Source organism: Bidens hawaiensis, unplaced genomic scaffold, assembly GCF_021521415.1.
Source record: "Bidens hawaiensis isolate Kalapana, Puna unplaced genomic scaffold, B.hawaiensis_p1.1 tig00017251_1, whole genome shotgun sequence".
NCBI classification, from domain to species: domain Eukaryota; kingdom Viridiplantae; phylum Streptophyta; class Magnoliopsida; order Asterales; family Asteraceae; genus Bidens; species Bidens hawaiensis.
In genome coordinates this window covers 9,209-32,282 of record NW_027505007.1, presented here as the reverse complement: position 1 = coordinate 32,282, position 23,074 = coordinate 9,209, and the positions used below count along the sequence as shown (strand labels likewise).

Genomic DNA, 23,074 nt, shown 5'->3' with positions numbered 1-23,074 from the left:
ATAATATAAACAAAAATAGTACAAAGTTGGCCAATTTGGTTTGTACAATTTGTACATTTTAAGGCATCTTTGAAGATATATGAGATCTTTTTTTAACACGATTTGACATAAGGGTCTTTGATGATGAAAGAAATAACATGGGTCCATTGAAAACATTGAGGTGAGTAAAAGCTTCAAGTTACCGTAAATTAGTACACCTCAATCAATCTTGAAGATAATTCTTGAAAAAACTAGTAAGGACAAAATAGGTCGGTGTTATAGAATATATTTATAGCAAAAAATGACAATTGAAGGGTACTAAATATTACTCAAGTATTGTCATTGATTTTATTCAGGTAGCTTATACTTTCTTTTTTTCTAATTGATTAACTACTTATGTTTTCATTATTTTTTTAATATTGTGAACCTTTATTACAAAAACTGACTTAGCAATATTTATTCCCTAGTTACACGTGTACATATAGGGTTGTAAGCAAAACCGGACGTTCGGCGGACATCCGGTCGTCCGTTCGGCAAGAAGTTCGTTTATGTTCGTACGTCTAATAAATGAACCGGACATGGACAAAAAATTTCGTTCGGTAAGCTTAATGGACGAACACGCACGAGGGCCTGGTCCGTTTGATAGTGTTCGTGAACGTCCGGTAACGTTCGTGCGATTACGTCCGGTAACGTCTGTCCGATATTGTAGGTGTTTAGATCCAGTATTGTAATTTAATTGTGGAATTTCTAATATTATTAATCACACTTTTGTATTATTACATATGTCTGATGTCTCTTATAGTGATTCACCTTATGTTAATATATTAAAAGTTAAGTATATTTTGATATTATATAGTGCAATTCAAAATTTGTAGGTGAAGTTGTTTGGATTTATGTTTGAAATTAATATGTAACCATTTATGTTTGTCATCAGTGTCCGTTGACAATTAATGTTCGCATGTTCGTCTGTCTATTAATGCCCATTAGTGTTTGTTTGTCCATTATTGGTTGTTAACGTTCGTTTTCAACATTAACGGACGCACACAGACAGACATGGACAAACTCAATTTCTTAATGGACGGACACGAACATGATTTATTTTCGTTCGGTAGAGTGTACGTCCGTCAAAAACTTAACAGACGGACACAGACAAGCTCTCGTCCGGTCCGGTTCAGTCCGTGTACACCCTATGTACATATATGCTGTTCAAAGTAAACGGTAGTCGTGCATCAACCATCCAAAATGAAGTTATAAATATCAAGTCGCGATACTAAACAAAAGAACACGGTTAATGTCACAAATTGATCGGCTAGTACATATTTACATAAAGTTGGGTTACAAGATCTTTGGTTGATGTAGTAGTAGTCGGGAAGCATATCACACATAAGAGCACATTCAACATCGAATCAACTGCCTAGTTTACAAAACAGATATACATAATCGGAGTTACAAAATCTATGGTGTATACGCAAGTAGTCGTGCATCAAACGTCAAAATAAAGTTTCTAACCAGAATGAGGTCTCAAACATAAGAACCACAGTTGATGCTACGGATTGACGAGCATCGAATACTCACCATGTTTGAATACAAAAGAACAAGACCAAAACCTTAACTCGCCTTTAACTACTTTTACATTTATATCATACAAGACATGAGAATTTGGAGGTTGTCACTAACACACTTTGGAGAATAGAATTTATAGCCATCGGTTGAAGTAATTGGTGAGGACCAAACGTCGGAAAATATTAATTGCAAAGGGGCGTTAGAAGATAAAGTAGATTTATAAAAGGGTAATTTGTGGCTCTTGTTTATGTGACAAGAGTTACAAGTATTATTTGAGTGTGAAATGCAATCAACAGAAGAGGATAAAATCTTTAGAATGGTAGTATTTGGGTGACCCAATCTATGATGCCAAAACTTTGAAGAACTCTTTTGAATTGTGAATGTAGAGGGAGGGTGAAGAAATGTAGAGGTAAGCTCATAAATCCCATGGCTAGCTTGTCCTTTAAGGAGTAGGAGATTAGAACTTGGATTCTTGATAAGAAAGGTGCCTTGAAAAAATTGAATTAGAATATGATTATCATAACAAAGACGGGATATAGAAATAATATTTCTAGACATGTTGGGAACACAAAGAACGTGTTTGAGTATGAGAGTTGTGTTTTGTGTGTGTATGAGAAGTGAACCAATATGAGTGATTTTGAGAGACGAACCATCACCAATTATAATATCCTCGGTGCCATCATATGGTGCTTGATTGACCAGCATGTTTAAGCCATTTGTCACATGGTGTGTAGCTCCACTATCCGGTAACCATTTTGTTGTGAGTTGAATTTGCATAGTTGTCATATTGACTTGGGTGTGGTTTTGGTAGTGGGGTTGTGTATGAAGTGGGGAACGGTTATATGTGGCACTAATTTCTTGAAGACGGGACAATTGGTAAGGGTATGTCCTTTTGTATGACACCATTGGCATTTGCCAAGAAAGGGTCTTTTGGAGGAGATATTTGGTGAGGAATTGATGGTGGTATTGCTAACCTTTAGAGTTTCGTTACCGTTTGCCATAATGGATTATGGTGGCTTAGCGGCTGAAAACGGGAGGACAGCGTGGAAGCAATTTGACTGTAACGGAAGTATAGCACAACAGGAGGTGTGTAGCGGCTGTGTTTGTGACTTGCAGGGCTTGAAAGATGATGACCTATTGGCAAGAGTAACAACGGCTGTTTGATCGAAGCTTTGATACTGTAGGGGTATGGTACTAAACCCGGTTTTACGACCCTAAATTTATTATGTTTGGCTTATTTTATTATATGGACTAATACAATGTTATTGGGCTGAGGGGGTTTTGTGGAGGTAACTCTAACTGGGCTAGGCCCATTAGGGTACCATGATGGTAGCCATGAGACTCTCTATATAAGGAGGTCTCCACCTCCTTATTAAGAGGTCATGCTCAATAAGAGCCACCACCACTTTTTTGTGTCTGTAAACAAGAGATCTTAGGATTTCTTAGCAGTCACCTCCACACCCCCGAAAAACCATTGCAGGTCTCAAGCAGCGGGAGAAGAAGATCAAGACGTGGTTCGTTTATCTCGAAAATCCGTGGAAACATCGTCATGGATCAGGTCAGATTCATTTCATGCTTCGACATTGGCGCCATCCGTGGGACGGCAACGAACTACCCTTCGATCTTCATCTCGGCTGTCAGATCTCTCCCAGGAAAAACCCAGATCTGGAAGTTTACAGAAAAAGGCTTCAAGGCTTGTTCTATTAAAACTCAAAAAGATCCATAGATCTAAAAGAGGCTTCCAGATCTGTGCAAAAAGAAACTGCCGGACTCGAATGATCAAGTCTCCGGATCTGTGATGGTTTTAAATCTGCTCCGAGCTGCAGATCTACTTGATCTGATTTACAGATCTAGATCTAGATTACAGACCTGTATTTTAGGTTTAAAGTTGCAGATCTGACTCTAAAATTGCAGATCCAGAAATTACCAGACTTCCGCCGCCATGTACGCGCGCCCGCGGATTCTCACTCCGCAGCCGTGCATGTGCCGCCGCGGAAACCTCCATGTGGGTTTTGCGCAAGAGACCTCCGCCATGCACGCGCACTCACGAGTCACCACTCCATCGCCGTGCATGCGCGCATCAGGCCTCGCGCCAAACTTAAAGGTTGGGAATCCTCATAATATCCCATATGGCTACGCGCCAAACTTAAAGGTTGGGAATCCTCATAATATCCCATATGGCTACACGCCATACTTAAAGGTTGGGAATCCTCATAATATCCCATATGGCTACGCGCCAAACTTAAAGGTTGGGAATCCTCATAATATCCCATATGGCTACGCGCCAAACTTAAAGGTTGAGAATCCTCATAATATCCCATATAGCTACACGCCATACTTAAAGGTTGGGAACCCTCATAAACCCATACGGCTTCGCGCCGAATACAAGACCGAACGCGGCTCCGCTCAGTTCAACATGCCCACCGCGCAGTCGCATATCACATGCTCATGCACCACATATGCTCACGCATCACAGATGCTCAAGCATATTACATATGCTTACGCATCACATGCTCTCACATCAGTCTACGCGCGCGCGCACGCAACATCTGCGCATGGCGCATGACACAAAGTCTACGCGCACGCGCATGCAACAACTGCGCGTGGCGCGGGACATCAAGTCTACGCGCACGCGCATGCAACATTTGCGCGTGCGCATAACACAAAGCCAGAGCCTATGCGCACGCGCACGCAACATCTGCGCATGGCGCACAGTCTACGCGCACGCGCACGCAACATCTGCCCGTAAGTCGCCTCACGTGCAAGCTTTATTTTTCTTACAGCTCATAAGTCGCCTCGCGCGCAAGCTTCATTATTCTTATAGCTCGTAAGTCGCCTCACGCGCAAGCTTTATTTTTCTTACAGCCCGTAAGTCGCCTCACGCGCAAGCTTTATTATTATTATAGCTCGTAAGCCGCAACTCGCGCAAGCTCTATTATTATTACAGCCCGTAAGTCGCCTCACGCGCAGGCTTTATTATTATTATAGCTCGTAAGCCGCAACTCGCGCAAGCTTCATTATTCTTATAGCTCGTAAGTCGCCTCACGCGCAAGCTTTATTATTCTCATAGATCCGTAAGTCGCCTCGCGCGCAGGCTTTATTATTCTCATAACTCATAAGCTGCCTCGCGCGCAAGCTTCATTATTCTTATAGCTCGTAAGTCGCCTCACGCGCAAGCTTTATTTTTTACAGCTCATAATTCGCCTCGCGCGCAAGCTTCATTATTATTATAGCTCGTAAGCCGCAACTCGCGCAAGCTTCATTGTTCTTATAGCTCGTAAGTCGCCTCACGCGCAAGCTTTATTTTTCTTACAGCTCATAAGTCGCCTCGCGCGCAAGCTTCATTATTCTTATAGCTCGTAAGTCGCCTCACGCGCAAGCTTTATTTTTCTTACAGCTCATAAGTCGCCTTGCGCGCAAGCTTCATTATTATTATAGCTCGTAAGCCGCAACTCGCGCAAGCCTTATTATTCTTATAGCTCGTAAGTCGCCTCACGCGCAAGCTTTATTATTCTTATAGCTCGTAAGTCGCCTCACGCGCAAGCTTCATTATTCTTATAGCTCGTAAGTCGCCTCGCGCGCAGTTTTTATTATTCTTATAGATCCGTAAGTCGTCTCGCGCGCAGGCTTTATTATTCTCATAGATCCGTAAGTCGCCTCGCGCGCAGGCTTTATTATTCTCATAACTCATAAGCTGCCTCGCGCGCAAGTTATGTTACATTATTATCAAGATGCGCGCTCCATCTTTTATCAGGCCTCGTGCCACTATGATGCGTGCTTATGCCAGGGCACCATCATTATCACAAGGACCGCAACATGTCACCATCATGGGGAAAACCTCCCAAAACTCAGACAATAAAGACAAGGCCGAAGGAAAGGGAAAAAACCGCCCCATGATCTAACACACCTCATAAAGTCCAGCGCTCCACCTAGACGCTTGCGCGCCCAGGAGCAACGCTGGACTTGGGGGGCTTGTAGGGGTATGGTACTAAACCCGGTTTTACGACCCTAAATTTATTATGTTTGGCTTATTTTATTATATGGACTAATACAATGTTATTGGGCTGAGGGGGTTTTGTGGAGGTAACCCTAACTGGGCTAGGCCTATTAGGGTACCATGATGGTGGCCATGAGACTCTCTATATAAGGAGGTCTCCACCTCCTTATTAAGAGGTCATGCTCAATAAGAGCCACCACCACTTTTTTGTGTCTGTAAACAAGAGATCTTAGGATTTCTTAGCAGTCACCTCCACACCCCCGAAAACCCATTGCAGGTCTCAAGCAGCGGGAGAAGAAGATCAAGACGTGGTTCGTTCATCTCGAAAATCCGTGGAAACATCGTCATGGATCAGGTCAGATTCATTTCATGCTTCGACAGATACCATTTGGAGAATAGAATTGATTTGAAATTGAAAAGATGATGTTATTGATAAAGGATAGTTAGAATGTATATCAATTACACACAACTTCATTGAAAACCCACAATCCCACGTAGTTTTATGATGAAAAAAAATTTCCCAAATAGTAACTTAGTACTTTTGAGATTTTTTTTCTTTGTTTCCAGGTCAACAAGCAAGTGTCATCTTTCACTTTAGTTGTTTCTAAAAGTTGATTGGGACTACAATGGACCGATGACATGAAATTATTATTTGAGAAAAAAAAAATCTATAACTTGTCATATTTTTATTCTTTAAAATGAACTAAAGTGTCATTTTGGTTCTTTTAATTTATAATTAGTCATTTTTATTTATCAAATAGTCTTTTTAAAATCTTTCAAGTGTAAAGATATAGTCTTATTTTATTCGTTAATTTAAAATGTAAGACTATAACAGAAAATTGGTTGCGGCTCAAGGGTAGAGCACTCACTTTATAAGTGAGAGGTTGGGGGTTCAAACCTCACTATCACCAATTTATATGAGAGATATGAGTGATGACCCTAGCTTGCCAGGGTTCGAGTCCTGATCTCACCCGGTTTTACCGGCTCCTTGCTGTCATGCCATTTGGCGGGCGGGGGTCGGGTTTTATCTGGTGAATCCCTCAACAGGTAGACCGCTAGGGACTCCGTCCGTCCGGACTAGTGGCCGACTCGGGCTACCTTTAGCCAGTGGAGGCTGCGTACAAAATACCCGGCGTTACTTAGTTGGTCGTTAAAAAAAAAGACTATAACAGAATTAAATCTTTTCAATCAATTAATTTATTTTTAACTATAAATCCATGACATAAAGTCATCGTATTCCACATCAGCTTGTCAAAAATATGTTAAAAATGACATGACAACATATTTGACCTGATACCCTAAATTTTTTTGAATTATTCCAAAATATTTACAAGATTGACAATTATCAATGAAAATGATAATTGTATTATTTACTCGGTTCATTTGGTTCAATAATATTTTCACGTATTACATTACGCTTTCACAAAAGAGTTTGAATCTCACAGTGTACATCGGTACAATATCTTTTACGGGTAGATTACATTGAAGTTAAAAAAAAAGTGGTGTTATCTCGAAAACTTGATTAATCAGTTAATCACACTCATATAAAAGAACTGAAATTTCATAAAAGCGAGTATATAACCGACCATAAAAACCTGAATTGCGTTCACACACCGACACACGATATATAAGATTCATCATATAATTCCCAAACACTAGGCAAAATAAGTTACATTTTATAAAATTTAGTATACACATATCCTCCTCAATACTCAATAGACCAAGAAAAAGTTACAAACTTTTTCAGTGTTTACCAATTATCCCTATAAAGTATAAACAACCACAAATACATATACCACAAACCAATACTAAAATACATAAATAAACAAAACCCATTTCACCATTTGGCATTTGCTTCAAAAAAACATTTCAAGAAACTCACAAATCATGGCTGTTGACCAGTTCTCACTTGTTGACTAGTAGCTAATGGTGTTGCATAGTACATAGGCTGAGTTGGTTGATGAATCCCAGAATATCCAACATGTTGGGGTTGGTTTAGATACCCTGATGGAATCCTAACAAGCTGGGGCCCCCCAGAATTTGTTCGGTAAACGCGTAAATTTGTTTTTGTGGGGGCCACGGATCGCGTGTCAGCTTGACTAGGTTGCGGTTGCAATGGGTAATTGTAGCCTTTTGGTGGTTGTGTGGTTGGGATATAATACATGAAATTATGTTGGTTTGGTGGCGCGTGGTGGTGGTAGTAAGATGTCACTGGGACCGCAATAGGCGGGGGCTGGTGGTGGATGTATTGTGGTGGTGGGATGTATTGCGGCTGTTGGTGGTGGAATTGGTGTCGTGGTGATTCGACTTGAGTTGTTGGTGTTGACGTTAAACAAGCTGAATTCGGATTTTGACTGCTTTGATCAGGGGTGTCGATTGGATCGGCAGCTCGATTGTTGTGATTAGAAGATTGGACTTGAGAAATCGGTGATGATTGATCGGTTATAGTGAGATCACTGCAATTAAAAATAGTAAACCCAATTTAGTGTAATTATTAGAAAACTTAGTTATTATTCTGCAAAGTTTCCCAATTGTTTTCTAGGTAGTTTGTTTGTTAAATGAGTGGACTAGAAAAATAACTTTTTAATTTTATTTTTAATGTTTTTTGAGTAATTTATTTAACACATAAACAACCAACATAACTAGTGAAGTCCCACCGCAAGGTAAGGTCCGCTAAAGGTGAGAAGAGATCAAACTATACCTCTATCTCAAATAATACAGTCGTATTTCAATCCAGTTAAGATAAAATTTGAATTTTCTTCAATAATTATTAACATCTAACCTTTTCAGTAAATCCAAATACATAATTTTGATATATTTTTTTTGAAATTCCAATATCTGTTTTATTAAAAACCTTCTTTAAAAATAAAGTAATACCTTATTTGGAAATAACTAGTATTATTACCTTTTTTTAAGAAAACAAAACCACCATATTGACCATTTTTGCCAATTAGTTTGATAAGAAAACATCACTTTTCTTTCATAAATATATAATTTTACTTTTCTTATTTCAATTAATAAATTGTTTTAGCCAACTAAAAGCTCTTCGGTGACAACATATTTTCACATGACATATTTCTATCTAGTGCAAACATATTTTCATCTGGCACAACAAATTTTCATGTGACACATATGGATATGTTACACTTATGAAACTTTAAGGTGATAGGAAAATTTTAAAAAGTGAAATCTAATATATCAAACTAACTTTCCCTATTTTTTTCTACATAATAATTGATATGAATTTATGATGTACCTTAAAAGTAAATCCACTGAACTCAAATCAAATCCAACAGATTGTTGTTGATGCTGCTTTAAATAATCCATACGTAATAACCCCTGATCCGTTTTCTCGTCAAACGAAAAAAACGGATCAGACTGTTCCTTGACCACCGTCGCAGAACTCACAGGAGCCTGCGACGACGTCGTTTCCAGCATCGGCGAATCCGGTATTGATCTCACATCATGACCGGAATTATTCACTTTTTTCTCGGGTAACAAGATCTCGTCATCCAAATCCAACAAACAATTCACCGACGACGTATCCGAAAATCCAGAACCAGTTCCATTCAGCGCGTTGAGAAACCAATCTTCCGATTTACTATGATTGTTTAAAAACAATCCTATATCCGAAACCAAATCCGAATTTAAATTCGGATTTGGTTTCGGAAAAATGAACAGACGAATGTGCGGGGCTGAGGCTGAATTACCTGAAGTACCAGAACTCAGCCTCTCGCATTCGTCTATCATGTTTTCCATATCTTCATCCGTGGTCACGGATATCAAGGAGTCCAGCTCCTCATTAGGGAGCTGGTACTTAAGTGCAAACTGCACTGATGATGACGTTGATGATGACGTGCATGATTTTTTAATAATGGTCTTTGAGAGGCGGGTAGTGAGGTCAGATAAAGTGGTGTGGCGGTCCAGTGTAAGCATGCGTGTCTCTCCGCCTACGTAGCGGAGAGACTTGTCATGCGGACGAGGGAGGATGTGTCCGCCGGTGCTGACCATTAACCGGAAGGTGGTGGTCCGGTGATGAGGAGAGTCCATGGTTGTTTATGGTGGTGGAGAGTGGATGGGTTTATAATATGGCTACAGCTGGATGGAGTCTTATGGCTTTATTGAATTGAGAATGAGTAGTCATTGCCACGTCATTTTGCTATTTTTGGTTAATTATTTTTTTACTTTCACTTGACGCTTTACACTTAGTTGCGACTTGGATGAGATCATTACCGGATCAGTACGGTACAGAAAATCACAAATTTTTAATATCGAAAGTTTAAAATTGATACTGGTACCGGTACTTAATTGATATAGGTATCGAATTTGCTCATCCCTATTAATACATGTGTTTGTAATTGAGGTGGGGTGGTGTTCCCATTCCTCTGCTCCATTTGAAAATTCATCATTTATCATGAAATTCTTTTATGCATGTATGCATTTATTTCTTCTTTGTTCTTCCAAGGTACCGGGGTAATGAAGCCGCCCGGGAAAGTTTTTGTTTGATTTTTAGGGGGGGGGGTGTTATCGCCCGTTCTTCGTACTTTTCAATATGAAATAGAAATGAAAACTAAAAAGGTCATCTTATTGTGAAGCTGGGAAAGAAAAAACATGTTTCCATCAATAAGTTCACAAGTTTGGATGTCCGATCAAAAAAATTTTTCCAGTGAAAACATTGTTACGGACTGAAACCATTGGAAGGTATGGGACTTGTCCCACATCGATTGTATGGGCAATTGATGTGGGGTTTATAAGCCAAATGAGTTTCCTCACCTATCAGACTAGTCTTTTGGGTTGGGTTCTTCTGTTGGCTTGTAACAAACATATATTAGGTAAAATCAATACATAATTAGTTGTTATTTAAAAGGAATAACACCAATTCGTTCCATTGTTAGTGTTGTTAAGGAAGGGGCGTGTGCAAATACAGGCATTGGTATAATGTCTGTTAAGAGAGAAGCACCCCTTGATATTGGGGTACGTAGTCATATGGTAATCGGTAACAAAATAACCGATTAGGATAGTGGGTATTTGACTTTGCAAGTGGGCCTTTTATCAATCATCCATCATCTTTATAATTATTTAAAAATAGTTTAAGAAAGTTAGTTTTAAGGTATTTGGGACGAGTGATGCCTATGATTAATATGTTTTAGGATAGTTTATAATGTAAATGAAATGACAGTGCAAGATTAATGTAACTTAGGGTACTTGAATGTTTTAGGAGCGTCTCTCCTACCCTAATATTTCTTTAATAGATTCTAAAAGAATCCGCACTCTCGCATCCCTAAGCCGACATATACGTAGGTGGCGAGCGAAGGATGGGGCTATATACATAGAGGCCTATTGCCAACTATAATGTCGTGTAATGAGTATATGTTACACTATTATGCGTATGACGACATATAACTCTCGTCTAAAGTACATATGTTGCGTTTTAATTACTTCGTTTGCTTCACATTGGAATCAGTTTCTTATGAAATTAATGTGTGTGTATATATTCAGTGGCGAAGGATAGTTAGGGCCAGGGGTGTCCCGCCCCCCTCCGTTTTTTCGCGCAATAGTATAAATTTACAGGTTTTCATCCGACATTTTTTATACGTGGTGTAAATTTACTCATTATCAACCGAAAATTTGATCCCGGCCCCCTCCGTTTACGGCTTTTTTAATGTGTATATTCATCCGGCTCCCTCGACATTTTCGCCCAAGCTTCGCCACTGTATATATTTTCCTATAGTGAATAATTATTTTGAAAACTAGTGAATACAAATTTGATAATACCAAAATAAAATTATAAAAACATATTATTTTGCATATATAATGAAAGATTACCTATGTTGTGAACACAATGCCATGCCTCCTTGATACCAAATTGGAACATGGGAAAGATGTATTGGATCCCATGCCACTCACAAAATCCCAATTGGTTGTTTACAAGGAGATATAAAGTGATGTGTGGGCCCCACGCTACCCCTTTAAGGAACATGTCTTGACTTAACCTAGGTCACTGCCAATCTAATACAACCTTGAAACTTGATAATAATACTTTGTACAGTGCATGCAACTTACCTGCCCGTTGTAACGTCCAACAGACTATGTTCATTTAACTAAGTGTGCATGACGTAGGTTTTATTTATCACCAACCCTTTTCTTTTACCGTATGCTTAGTCTAGTGATATATGATGTTTATCTTTACTAAAGCTATGCTGATCAGGGTCGGTTTAACCCATTTGGAGTTTGAAATAAGAATTCGAGGTCTTTCGAATTTTACTGTAATAGAGTAAAACAACTAACCACAAATATGTTTGTATTTTTAAGTAATTTAAGGGCAATATTTACCAGTTAGTATATTTTTTTCTTCTAATTTTCGTTATTCAATATGTTTTTAGTCTAAATTGGAGGTTTTATCCAAGTGAAGGCCTAAAGCCCCGACCTGAGTTTACTCATCTAGAGACGGCCTTGATGCTAAATTGCTAATTCAAGTCAAAAAAGAATAAAAGATGGATAGTAGTTGGTTTTTAAGATTAGATTTTAGAGAGAGATATGTGACAAGAAAGAAAATGGTAAAGGGACTCAAAAGTTTCATTACTCCATATAATTTCTGTTAAATAACTGTTTTGATAAACTTTACTTACTTTTCAATTTTTCATTTATATTTTAATAGACATTACAAACTACAAGTCATATTGATTGTGAAAATTTGCATTTATACATACATACTGGCTCCTCTCTTTAAAAGGGCATGACCCAAGTAACTATGACATGTGGCAATCGTGTTTTCACTTTTTAGTCATACAACATGATGTAGTTATGCTACATCATGATGCCATTGAGAAAAAAATTCTTACTATAAATATTTTATTATGAGTAAGTTCTCGTATTACAATATCCGTCTAATAGAATATAAAGTTATATTTTGTTATCGGAAAGAATTAAAATAATTATATGATTAGTTTGTGTATCTAACATGATAAAATGTAAATGGAAACAAATGTTTAATAGTTTTAAATATAAAATAAGTTTCTAATTAATGTTAAAACAAAATCAACTTATTGTATGAGGGCGAGTGATTTCTTAATCCTCTATTGATTCCTGTGGCTTCTGATGTACAAGAGCACCAATTGTGTCTCAAACCGCAACGCTAGATGGCAATTGCAATAAAAAAGGTTATAAATACTTGGATGTGGACTTGACCCCTTCATTCAAGTTAGTTAATTTGGTGTAGAAAGTCTCACAAGATCTTCCACTTGTGAATTTCTTAGGAATTAAGTCATGGGCATGCAAGTTCAAGATCAGGCCAACTACTCCAAGAACACTCGTCCATAAATCAATATTACAAGTCGAAATATGGTGTAATACCGAGTCTCTTGTACCGAATAATTTTGGACCCACATGTAGATTACATATATATTTTTGGGACCTCAAGTGAAAACTTCCCATAAGGTAAGCCATTCTTGGATAGTTAGATTGCTCTCTACTACATATAACTCTTGAGATTTCCTCGCATATGACCAATGCAACCAATGCACTTAAAACACTTTGATGATACTCGAGAAGAGTAATTATTTCTGAGTTAATACATCTCATGTAGACAAAATATAGATTCATCATCCTTGACGAGATGTGAACCAACATCTTGAACACGATAACATATGAGTGACTATAATACTATCCATATATTAACACTCGTCTCTCACACCAACCAATATTGTTTGTATCGCCTTACGAAAACCTCACATTTTGGTTTTTATGGTTGAGTAAAAACTCCGACAAGATTACTCATTCTTATAGTTTCCAACTTTCCATCCCAACACATATTTGAAGTAATGGAAATTTTAAGATTTTCCATGTACAGTGAATATAATTTTCTTGATATTGTTTATTAATTCTTTTAGAACCCCATAGAACATGGGTCATGTAGGTTGTTTATTACGAAAGTTGTGCATTCAGCTTTTATGATGCAACTTTGTTTCCCATTTCCACTACAATTAAACATTCCTTTAGCAAATTGATATTTACATCAATTAAAAGTTTAATATAAAAATCAAATAAATGTATATCATTTTGTGCTACAAATAAATCATATTGAACAATTTTTTCTCTTATACACAAACCCTAAAATCTACCTATTGCTCACCTTGTGGTATTTGAATCTACACTAATTTGTTGAGGATAAACACCAACGGCTAGAGATGATCAAAAAAACCGGTTCCTGGAACCGAACCGGAACCGAACCGGTTCCTACCCGTTTTTTGTAGGAACCGGACCCTATCTGATTCAACCCGATGATCCGTGACCGGTTCTTGCATTTCTGAGTGGGGGCGGGTAGGAACCGGAACCGGTTCCTAACCGTTTTTTTTGGCTGATTTTTGACCGTTGGGGTCAAAAATAGCCGTTTTTTGACCGGTTACGGTACAGGAACCGGGTTAGGAACCGGTAAGAACCGGTTAGATAGGTTAGGGGTCCGAGGGTGGGAGAACCGGTTCGGTTCCCTAACCGGTTCAAGCCTGGAACCGGTTTAAAAGGTGGTTTTGAATATTGGAACCGGTTAGGAACCGGTTCCGGTTCCTAGTCCGGAACCGTTTTGAACATCTCTACCAACGGCTACTAGACCAGAAGGCTGTAGGTCATATTGAACAGGTGTGCACAAAAAACCCGAACCCAGAACTGAAATAAAAAAAACTCAGAACTAGGTTTTTTTATACCTGAGTTTTTACTATCCGAACCCATACTCGACCCTACCATATTTGTATGGTACGAATAGGGTATGCATTTCAATAAAAAAACCCATGCCAGAACCGGACCCGATTTGTACTCGGTAAAACCTGAAAACTGGAACCGGATTTATACCCAGAACCGGATTTTTCCAACACCTGAAACCAGAATTTTCAAATACCTGATGTATACACAAAATTACCCAAAAGTACTTACCAGAAAAATACCCCCGTAAAAGTGTGGCTCCTTAATAGACCCAAACTATACCCGAAAATAGGTTTTTTTATTACTTGAAAATAGGGTAGTTAAATACCCGGTTTTAGAATATCCATATCTATACCCTACCCGAACCTCGTGCATAGGGAATGGTTTTTAGAGACAATACCCGGACATGAACCCGACCGAGGTATGGCCAATATTCGATTTTCAAATACCTGGTCATACACGAATCAGATATTAGAAAAACCCGATTTGGCACCTCTAGTTTAAAGTAGGAATTACAAAATGGGCTCGATCGAGATATAAATTATAAATGGGTCAACTATTTTTGCAACCCAAACACTAGCTCTGTGATATATGGGCCAATGCTAACGAGGGTGGCCTAGAAAGGCCTGAAAATGGGAGTATTGGGCTACAGCCTACAGTCGACCAACTAAATATTTTGTTACTTTTATTAATAGAATAAATATTTTATATATATTTAAATAATTACTTTTATTTAATATTCTTTTGAACGGCTTTAGAACTTTTATCAAACAAAAACTAAACAAAATTGATACTTGTAAGGAGTACCAACTAATCACCATTATGTAAACGAGTCGAGCCAAGCCTGAGCTCGAGCTCGGCTAGTTTCTAGCTCCTTTTCTAAAGCTCGAGCTCAGCTCACCAGTTGTTTTTTTAAGCTGAGGCTCGGCTAGTGCTTAAATCGCTTGTTATTCATTAATTAATTCATATACGTTTTTAATTATTTTTATATATTTTGAGAAAAAAATTAAACAAGCCTAAGCTCGCTCGAGCTTGTTTAGTACATTTAAGCTAGCCAAATCTCGTCTAGAATTCGACTAGGCAAAGTAAAACTAATACATAGAAGTTTAAAACAAGTAAAACTTAGAAACACACACAAGACTCGTTAAGCGGATGAGCCTAAATGAGCTTCCTATATATCTTATAAGGCTCGAGCCTGAGCTCAATAACTTAACGAGCTTTATTAGAGACTTGGGCTCGGCTCAAGCTCGGAAAAATTCAACTCATTACGAGCTTTTTATCGATCCGAGTGCATATAGCTTGCAAGCGGCATGGCTCGTTTGCAACATAGCCCTTCTGAAGGGCGAAAAAAGAAATTGAAAAACCATGAGTTAACATGTAAAAAAAAAACTTATTTCACATATAAAAGTGTTATTTTTTGTAGGTTTTTTTTTCCCTTAAAAGCTTTTATATATTATATGAAAACACATGTAGAGAAGGTGCTTAAAGAAATAAGCTTTCTAGAAATACAACAAATTAATTAAAAGCAAAGAAAAGAGGTCTTGCTTTTCCAGAAATATATAAAGAAGCTTTCTAGATATTTGAAAAGGAAGCCACTCAAAAAAATAAATAAATTTGTTGTTTGAAAAAGAAAGTCATTTTTTTTAAAAGATACCGTGTATTGAAACCTGCCACCTTGTTCACATATAAATATTTGAAATTTGAAAATTACATAATATATTCATTATTTTCCTTGAAACATATAAGTGACTCATATCTAGTCCCCATACTACCATTTATTAAATTACGTGTCGTGTAATTTGTTTGTTAGCCAAAATCATGTCACGTTATAGCATATCTTAAAGTAATTATAGTAGTTATTGTTTTATAGTAATCAAGTCACAATATATATAATTGTAACATTAAGTATAAGCTACTTTATTCACTTTAATTATTGTTTTACACCTTGGTTTTTCTTGTGAAGGAATGTTGGAATAGTCAAATATACACATGTGAAATAGCAAGTTGCTTAGTTAAAATAGATAAATTAGCTCATAATTAATTTGTTTATCTATGATTTTATAATAGTATGCGCTATAAAGACATCACGTTCTAGATCCCATCTATGCGAGACTCTATAGATTTATACGGGTAGTTTAGAAATGCATGAATTGTAAAGGCCTATACAAGTTGTATATATGGCAATAAAAGTCATAGACACCTATACTAGCCGTATATTTATTATCTTTATGTTATATAATTGAAAAAAGTTAACTTTTTCGTAATAAACTCTAAAAAAACATACCCTCATTAATTTTTGTTATATTTTGTATGATAACCAGGCTAATTCTTCCAAAGCATAACTACAATCTAAGCATCTATACGATTCATATATACCTATACGAGTCGTATAGGCTCAAGGCTTGTATAGGAATAGATAATAGAGTAGAAGTAACACCTTTTGTACAATTGTACCTATACAACTCGTATGAGCACTGCCATGTTGGTGTTTGGGAAAAGGGTTTTGGTGTCTGAATTAGGGATGTGCAAAACGGGTACTGATACCGATTCAATAACTGTATCAAGTCGGTACCGAGTTTTGAATTTTCGGTATCGATATTTTCCGAATTTTGCCTTCAATACTGGTGCCGTATACCTATACCGTCCCGGTACCAAACCGAATACATCAGTACCATTACCAAAAATTTGAGAAAATCGGTACCGGTAATTTCAGTACCAACACCCACTCTGAATATAACATCTCTCTTTAAAAAAAACATAAGTATACTAAACTATGAACTTTGAAAACACGAAGTACCAAACCTGACAAAACACACATAGTCAAGAGTCTCCAACAGTCTTTCCACAAAACAATAAACTTCTAGGAACAGTTGAAGATTCCAACTTCAACTCCATACCGTGTGTTGTGTTGCTGTTTCTTTGTTGACCGGCTCCCCTATTAATACTAATAATATTATTATTATATACTTCACCTGATGATCCAGCCTTAATATTATTGTTACCTACACAACGTCATTCTCTTCTGTCAATCATACATTCATTCTATACTTATTCAACTTCTGAGTTGACATTTGCCTAGATTTTATCGAACACATCAATCTTATTATTATTATTATTATTATTATTATTATTATTATTATTATTATTATTGTCTGTGTTGTTTTTAATCAGAAGTTGAAAGATAATTAACCATGCCTTGGAATCTATCTTTTCTGAAGAATATGTTTCAGGTCAGTAAATGTTTTCTCTTTTTGAACTACATAAATTATTGGATTCTATATATTGCTTTGGGTTTTATTTTAGATATGTTTATCATAGTTATATATAAGTTATCAACTTTGTCGACTAGGGAGTTGCGAGTGCACTGGTAAATGGAAAGAAGTTACATTTTGGGAAATTTTACTTATGCCCAATATTATAGACATGCTAAGCAAGGTTTCAAGTCGCTTGGCGGACCCTAGGTGGCCGAAATGGTAAATATAATGTAAATTAATTTTTGGAGATTATATATGTGTCAAATATCATAAGTTTACTAATATTTATAACAAAATAAGTGAATATCAATGTATATAAGAGAAATACTTTTTAAAATACTAAATTATTCTAAAAATTGCAAATCATAAATTTTAAAATGATATATATATATTTTTAAATTACAAAAGTGCCCAAGTTGACCGACGACTAGATGTGATTCTGGCTGAGGTTGGCCAACTTTGATCGATTCTTAGTAAGTTAGTAACTAGACAGAAACTTGCAAGGTATCTCCTTCCAAGGTATCTCCGTTAAAGAAACTTGCATCGGTGCCATACCTTGAGTACAGTCTTGTAGACCTGCTTTTACAACATTGCATGGCAGTCATTTAATTATCTTCTTCCAAGGTATCTCCGCGAAAAACAACGAAAATCGGTGAAAAACAGCTAAAATCCGACTTGACTGACTATTTCCGAGTTTGACCTATTCCGAGTAATGTTGGCCGAGTTGAAGAAACTCGCACGCAAGCCTAGACCGATTTTTACAACACTGATATGCATATGTTGTATACTGCAATATATGTACTACATATATGCAGCATTTCCATCCTACATTAATACATATCATACATTGTAGATATGTTTATTATAGTTATGAACTCTGATCAAATTCGGTTTGCTTTGTAATTATACTCGTTGTACTCTAATAAATAGTTAATTAATAATACAGATATGATCACTGCCACTAATTAAGTATTACTATAATTATATATATATGTGTGTATATATGATATATTTGTATGCATATTTTAGACTGGGCAGGATAGCAGAGTTAGAGAAGTTGATCTTGGGGCCTTCTACATAAAATCTCATGGAACTAAATTAGCAAAAACTCACAAGCATGATTGGCTTATACTCGCGCTGCTCGCAATCATAGAAATTGGTTTGAATATTATCCACCCATTTTATCGGTTTGTGGGCGAGGATATGATGACAGATCTTAAATATCCAATGAAGGATAACACTGTTCCAATTTGGTCTGTTCCTGTGAGTTCTTCGGTCTCTGTGTTTTTACTGTTAAATTTTAATTATTTTTATGTTTTTAATACTAAACTTGCATTTGGTGTTTTTATTTGTTTTGACAGATTTACGCTGTGTTGCTGCCTATTGTTGTTTTTAGCGTGTTCTATTATAGGAGAAGAGATGTTCATGATCTGCACCATGCAATTCTAGGTATTATGAGAGGGTGTTTTGGGTCAAAACGGGTCATTTTTAAGAAAATAATATATGAATTTTGTTCGGGCTAAACGGGCAGTTTTAGAAAAAAAGTATCAGTCTGGTTTGAGTCAATACAAGCTGTTATAAGTAGAAATAAATATCAAGTTGGTTCGAGTCAAATTGGCCTTTTTTAAAAAAAAATTATGTGTATTTATTTTATTAAACAGGTCTGGGTCAAAACGGGCCATTTTTAAATAAGGTATCGATTTGGTTTTGGGTCAAACAGTTATTTTTTTGAAGTATCATTTTGGTTTGGATCAAACAGGTTCTGGTAAAAACGGACCCTTTTAAGAAAAAATCTAGTTCGGTTTGGGTCAAAGCGGTCTGTTTAAAAAAATATATATATATATAAATTTGGTTCGGGTTAAAGCGGTCGTTTTTAAAAAAAAAGTATCTATTTGGTTTGAGTCAAATGGACTGTTTTTCAAATAAAAGTGTCAATTTGGTTCGACTGTTCGAGTCTAACGGGCCGTTTAAAGAAAAAAAGGATCATTATGGTTTGGGCCAAAACGGGCCGTTTTAAAAAAAAAGTATCAATTTGGTTCGGGTAAAATATGGCCGTTTTTTTTTTTAAAATATCAATTTTGGTTAGGGTCCAAACGAGTTTGGGTCAAACGGGCCGTTTTAAAGAAAGTACTAATTTGGTTCGGCTCAAAACACGTTTCGACCAAAATGCTATCAGTTTATATTAAGTCATTGTACGAGGGGATTGGTTTGTGTGTTTTGAAACTTATTATGATCATTTCATTCCTAAACAATTAAATAAAAACAAAAAAAACATAACACATTAATATTTCTGCAGGCCTCTTGTTTTCGGTTCTCATAACCGGGGTTATAACAGACGCCATAAAAGACGCAGTCGGAAGACCACGGCCCGATTTCTTCTGGCGTTGCTTTCCTGACGGAATAGACGTACTTAACATTCTCCCACACTTTTTAATAACTCAAATTATAATTTATAAAATTTTAATACATTAATATCATATTTTAACATATATTACAGAACTATGACAAATGGGGTAATGTCATATGTCATGGTAAAGACAAGGATATAAGAGAAGGCCATAAAAGTTTCCCAAGTGGTCACACTTCATGTAAGAAAAATATTAATATCATTTTAATGTTACCGATAAATGCGACAAGATATGCGCGAACTTAATTAATCGTATGCTTTTTTGCAGGGTCCTTTGCAGGTCTCGGGTTTTTAGCATTATATTTGGCGGGAAAAATTAAAGTATTTGATCGCCGTGGACATGTAGCAAAACTATGCGTTATTTTTCTTCCTCTGCTTATGGCATCTCTCGTTGCGGTTTCACGGGTGGATGATTATTGGCACCATTGGCAAGATGTGTTTGCGGGTGGTATTTTAGGTATTTTAAATAAATAATATTGTTTTAAAACCGATTTTAATATTTTGACTCGATATTAATGTTTTTGTTTTTATTTTTTGTTTTTCAGGTTTGGTTGTTGCTATAATGTGTTATCTGCAGTTTTTTCCAGCTCCTTATCACTCGGAAGGGTGGGGCCCGTACGCGTATTTCCGAGCTTTAGAAGAGACGAATTCCCGTTCGGTGGATGGGGTTCGTTTGCAAGCTGTGGAGATTCAGGGCTTAAGTCAACAGTCGAGGCGAAATGGCAGCCAAACGTTTAGGCAGGTATCGCTCTCTGGCTCGCTTCGAGATGTTGAGACGGGGAAAATGTGACATTTGCATGATCTTTTGTTTATATTATTAGGTATTTTGATCACATTATTTTGTTCATAAAGTTGCCTATTCCTATATAGATATTATTAGGCATTGCATCATGTTCTTTAATCTTTATGGAGGACTTTTGTTATTAGAATGTGTGGAAGTAGTTGTTCATACGAAAAGTAACTAATTTTAAGTAGAGAACTGTGATAACCAGATAAGCGTTTATTTTGTGGTGCCACTTGGATGGTCGACTCGTGTATGGGTCAGTTAGAATCTAGAGAACGAATGAAGAAACGGGTTAAAAGTTTCAAAAAATATCCATTACAATATCCCGCTTAAGATAAAGCAAAGGAAAAACCGAAGAGGAAAATCATTCATTTCATTAACTCGATCATCAGATAAATAACAATCGTTCTTTTCTTTTTGTTTTAAAAACACTCATATATAACCCATTTGTTTGACGTCTATTGGTGTTCGTCCTACATGTCCTAACCTATGAAACCAGTTAGAAAAAAATGTTTTAAAAAACGGTTTAAAATAAATACCAAAAAAAAAATTAACTAAGAACACCTGTTTTTTTTATTTAATATTTAAAAAATTCAACAATATTATGATAATTTCTTAAAAATAAACATAGATAACTTTCGACATTAGTTTTTTTAGCGGCTTTTACGTTTTAAGAGCTTGAGAAGTGTAATCAACCCAATACACCAATAACTAGTTATACTTGTAAGGGGATGTGGTGATATGGTCAATAAAACCATTTTGAACAGTAAAAAAACAGTCACAATGTCGTTACCAACGGCTATAACAATTTTTTTGTAAATTATAAATTTAATAGTAAAAAGCGGTTAACTGTTTTCTAACCACTTTCAAAAACCGGTTCCTGGTTAACCGGTGACACTCACGGTTAGAATCGGTTAGACTGATTTTCCTGTAAATGATTAATAACCGAAAATGGTTCCGGTTCGGCCGTTTTTTTTTCACCATACAAATCTAAAATACAATGTGTATATGTGTGAACCCTCAGGTGGCTAAAGTGAAATGCACTAATTTTGACGTTATTTTACTAATCTCGTGAAAATAAAGTTAAAAGTGGCGGAAGGTTAATCTGGCATCATGTGGTAGCGTTGATAGCCGAAAGACAAGGGTACATGTACCAATCGGCCGGTGTCCCAATGGTTGAGTGTTATGTGCCTTATGTCCAAGGCTTGATGCAAAACTACCATCGAGCTGGGGGTCTCACCGGAAGCAACCCCTCTATTCCTACGGGGTAGAGGTAAGGCTGTCTACATCTTACCCTCCTCAGACCCTACCATAGCTTTGCTATTGGTGGGATGTACTGAGTACGATGATGACGATGATGATGAAATCTAAAATACAATGACCGAATAACACCTATCATAACTTGCTAAACCTTTTAATCTTATAATCCAACTTAATGTGGGCCTTAACAAGATTCCGGGCCCAACTTCTGCTATCATAATCTAATATGGTCCATATGTATATGTCCATTGGTAGTAATTAAGATTTAAGACCCTACAATCCTACATAACCCAAAACAATACAACCCCACCTAGAGGTGCACAAAATAACCGGTTCTGGACCCGACCCGGCGGAATCGACCCGGAACCGGTTCCTACCCATACCCTACCCACGGGTAGGACCAGGTATAGGATTTCTTCTCGGAGCCGTACCCGGAACCGGTGAAAAAAACCCGGAGGAACCGGTCAAAAACCCGGAGGAATCGGTCAAAACCCGACCCGGAACCGGTAAAAACCTGGTCAAATACCCGACTATACCCGAAACCAGTTCCTACCCAAACCTGATTTGACTTTTGTTGACCATACCCGGAACCGGTTCATACCCGTTTCGGGTTTAAAAAATACCCGATTTTGTGCACGTCTAACCCCACCATCTATCCTTTTCAAGGCCATAATATCCATTTCTTTATCACCATAAAGCCCAGAATAACTCATTGGACCTTGTTGGGCTCAATCCACCACCAATCCTCACAATGCCAACAATTATATCGAGCCCAATTGTCATTAATGTATCTAGGGTTATTCACGAGTCGAGCCGAACCGAACAAAGGCTTGCTCGTTGCTTGGATCGCTTACAACCGAATTCAAACAGAGCGAAAATTAAAACGAGCCAAAATCGAATCGAGCATTTTCGATTGAACATCGAGCGATTTTCAAGCATTATTTATTTTTTTTTACTCTAAAAAGTTTTAATAAGATTCAAGTTTAAAGGCTGTAAATTATATATTTTTTAAACAAAGTAATAGTTTTTAGAAAACCGCGTAACATGTTGTAAATTATTAGGAGAAAGAAATCTGAAATAAGATATATAGTATCCAGAAAACTTGAATCGAATTACTTATAAACTACAAAATTGAT

At 36.9% G+C, this 23,074-nt stretch overlaps 1 protein-coding gene across 1 annotated transcript; it reads left to right on the top strand.

The window, feature by feature from the left end:
• The first annotated feature begins 18,513 nt into the window (after positions 1 to 18,513).
• Positions 18,514 to 20,763, top strand: LOC143609853 (putative lipid phosphate phosphatase 3, chloroplastic). The gene is made up of 6 exons (XM_077084495.1): positions 18,514 to 18,750; positions 18,849 to 18,936; positions 19,784 to 19,893; positions 19,985 to 20,075; positions 20,163 to 20,351; positions 20,440 to 20,763. Exons 1-6 carry the CDS (start codon positions 18,691 to 18,693, stop codon positions 20,682 to 20,684), a joined length of 783 nt encoding a protein of 260 aa, XP_076940610.1. The 5' UTR covers positions 18,514 to 18,690; the 3' UTR covers positions 20,685 to 20,763.
• The last annotated feature ends 2,311 nt before the right edge of the window (positions 20,764 to 23,074 follow it).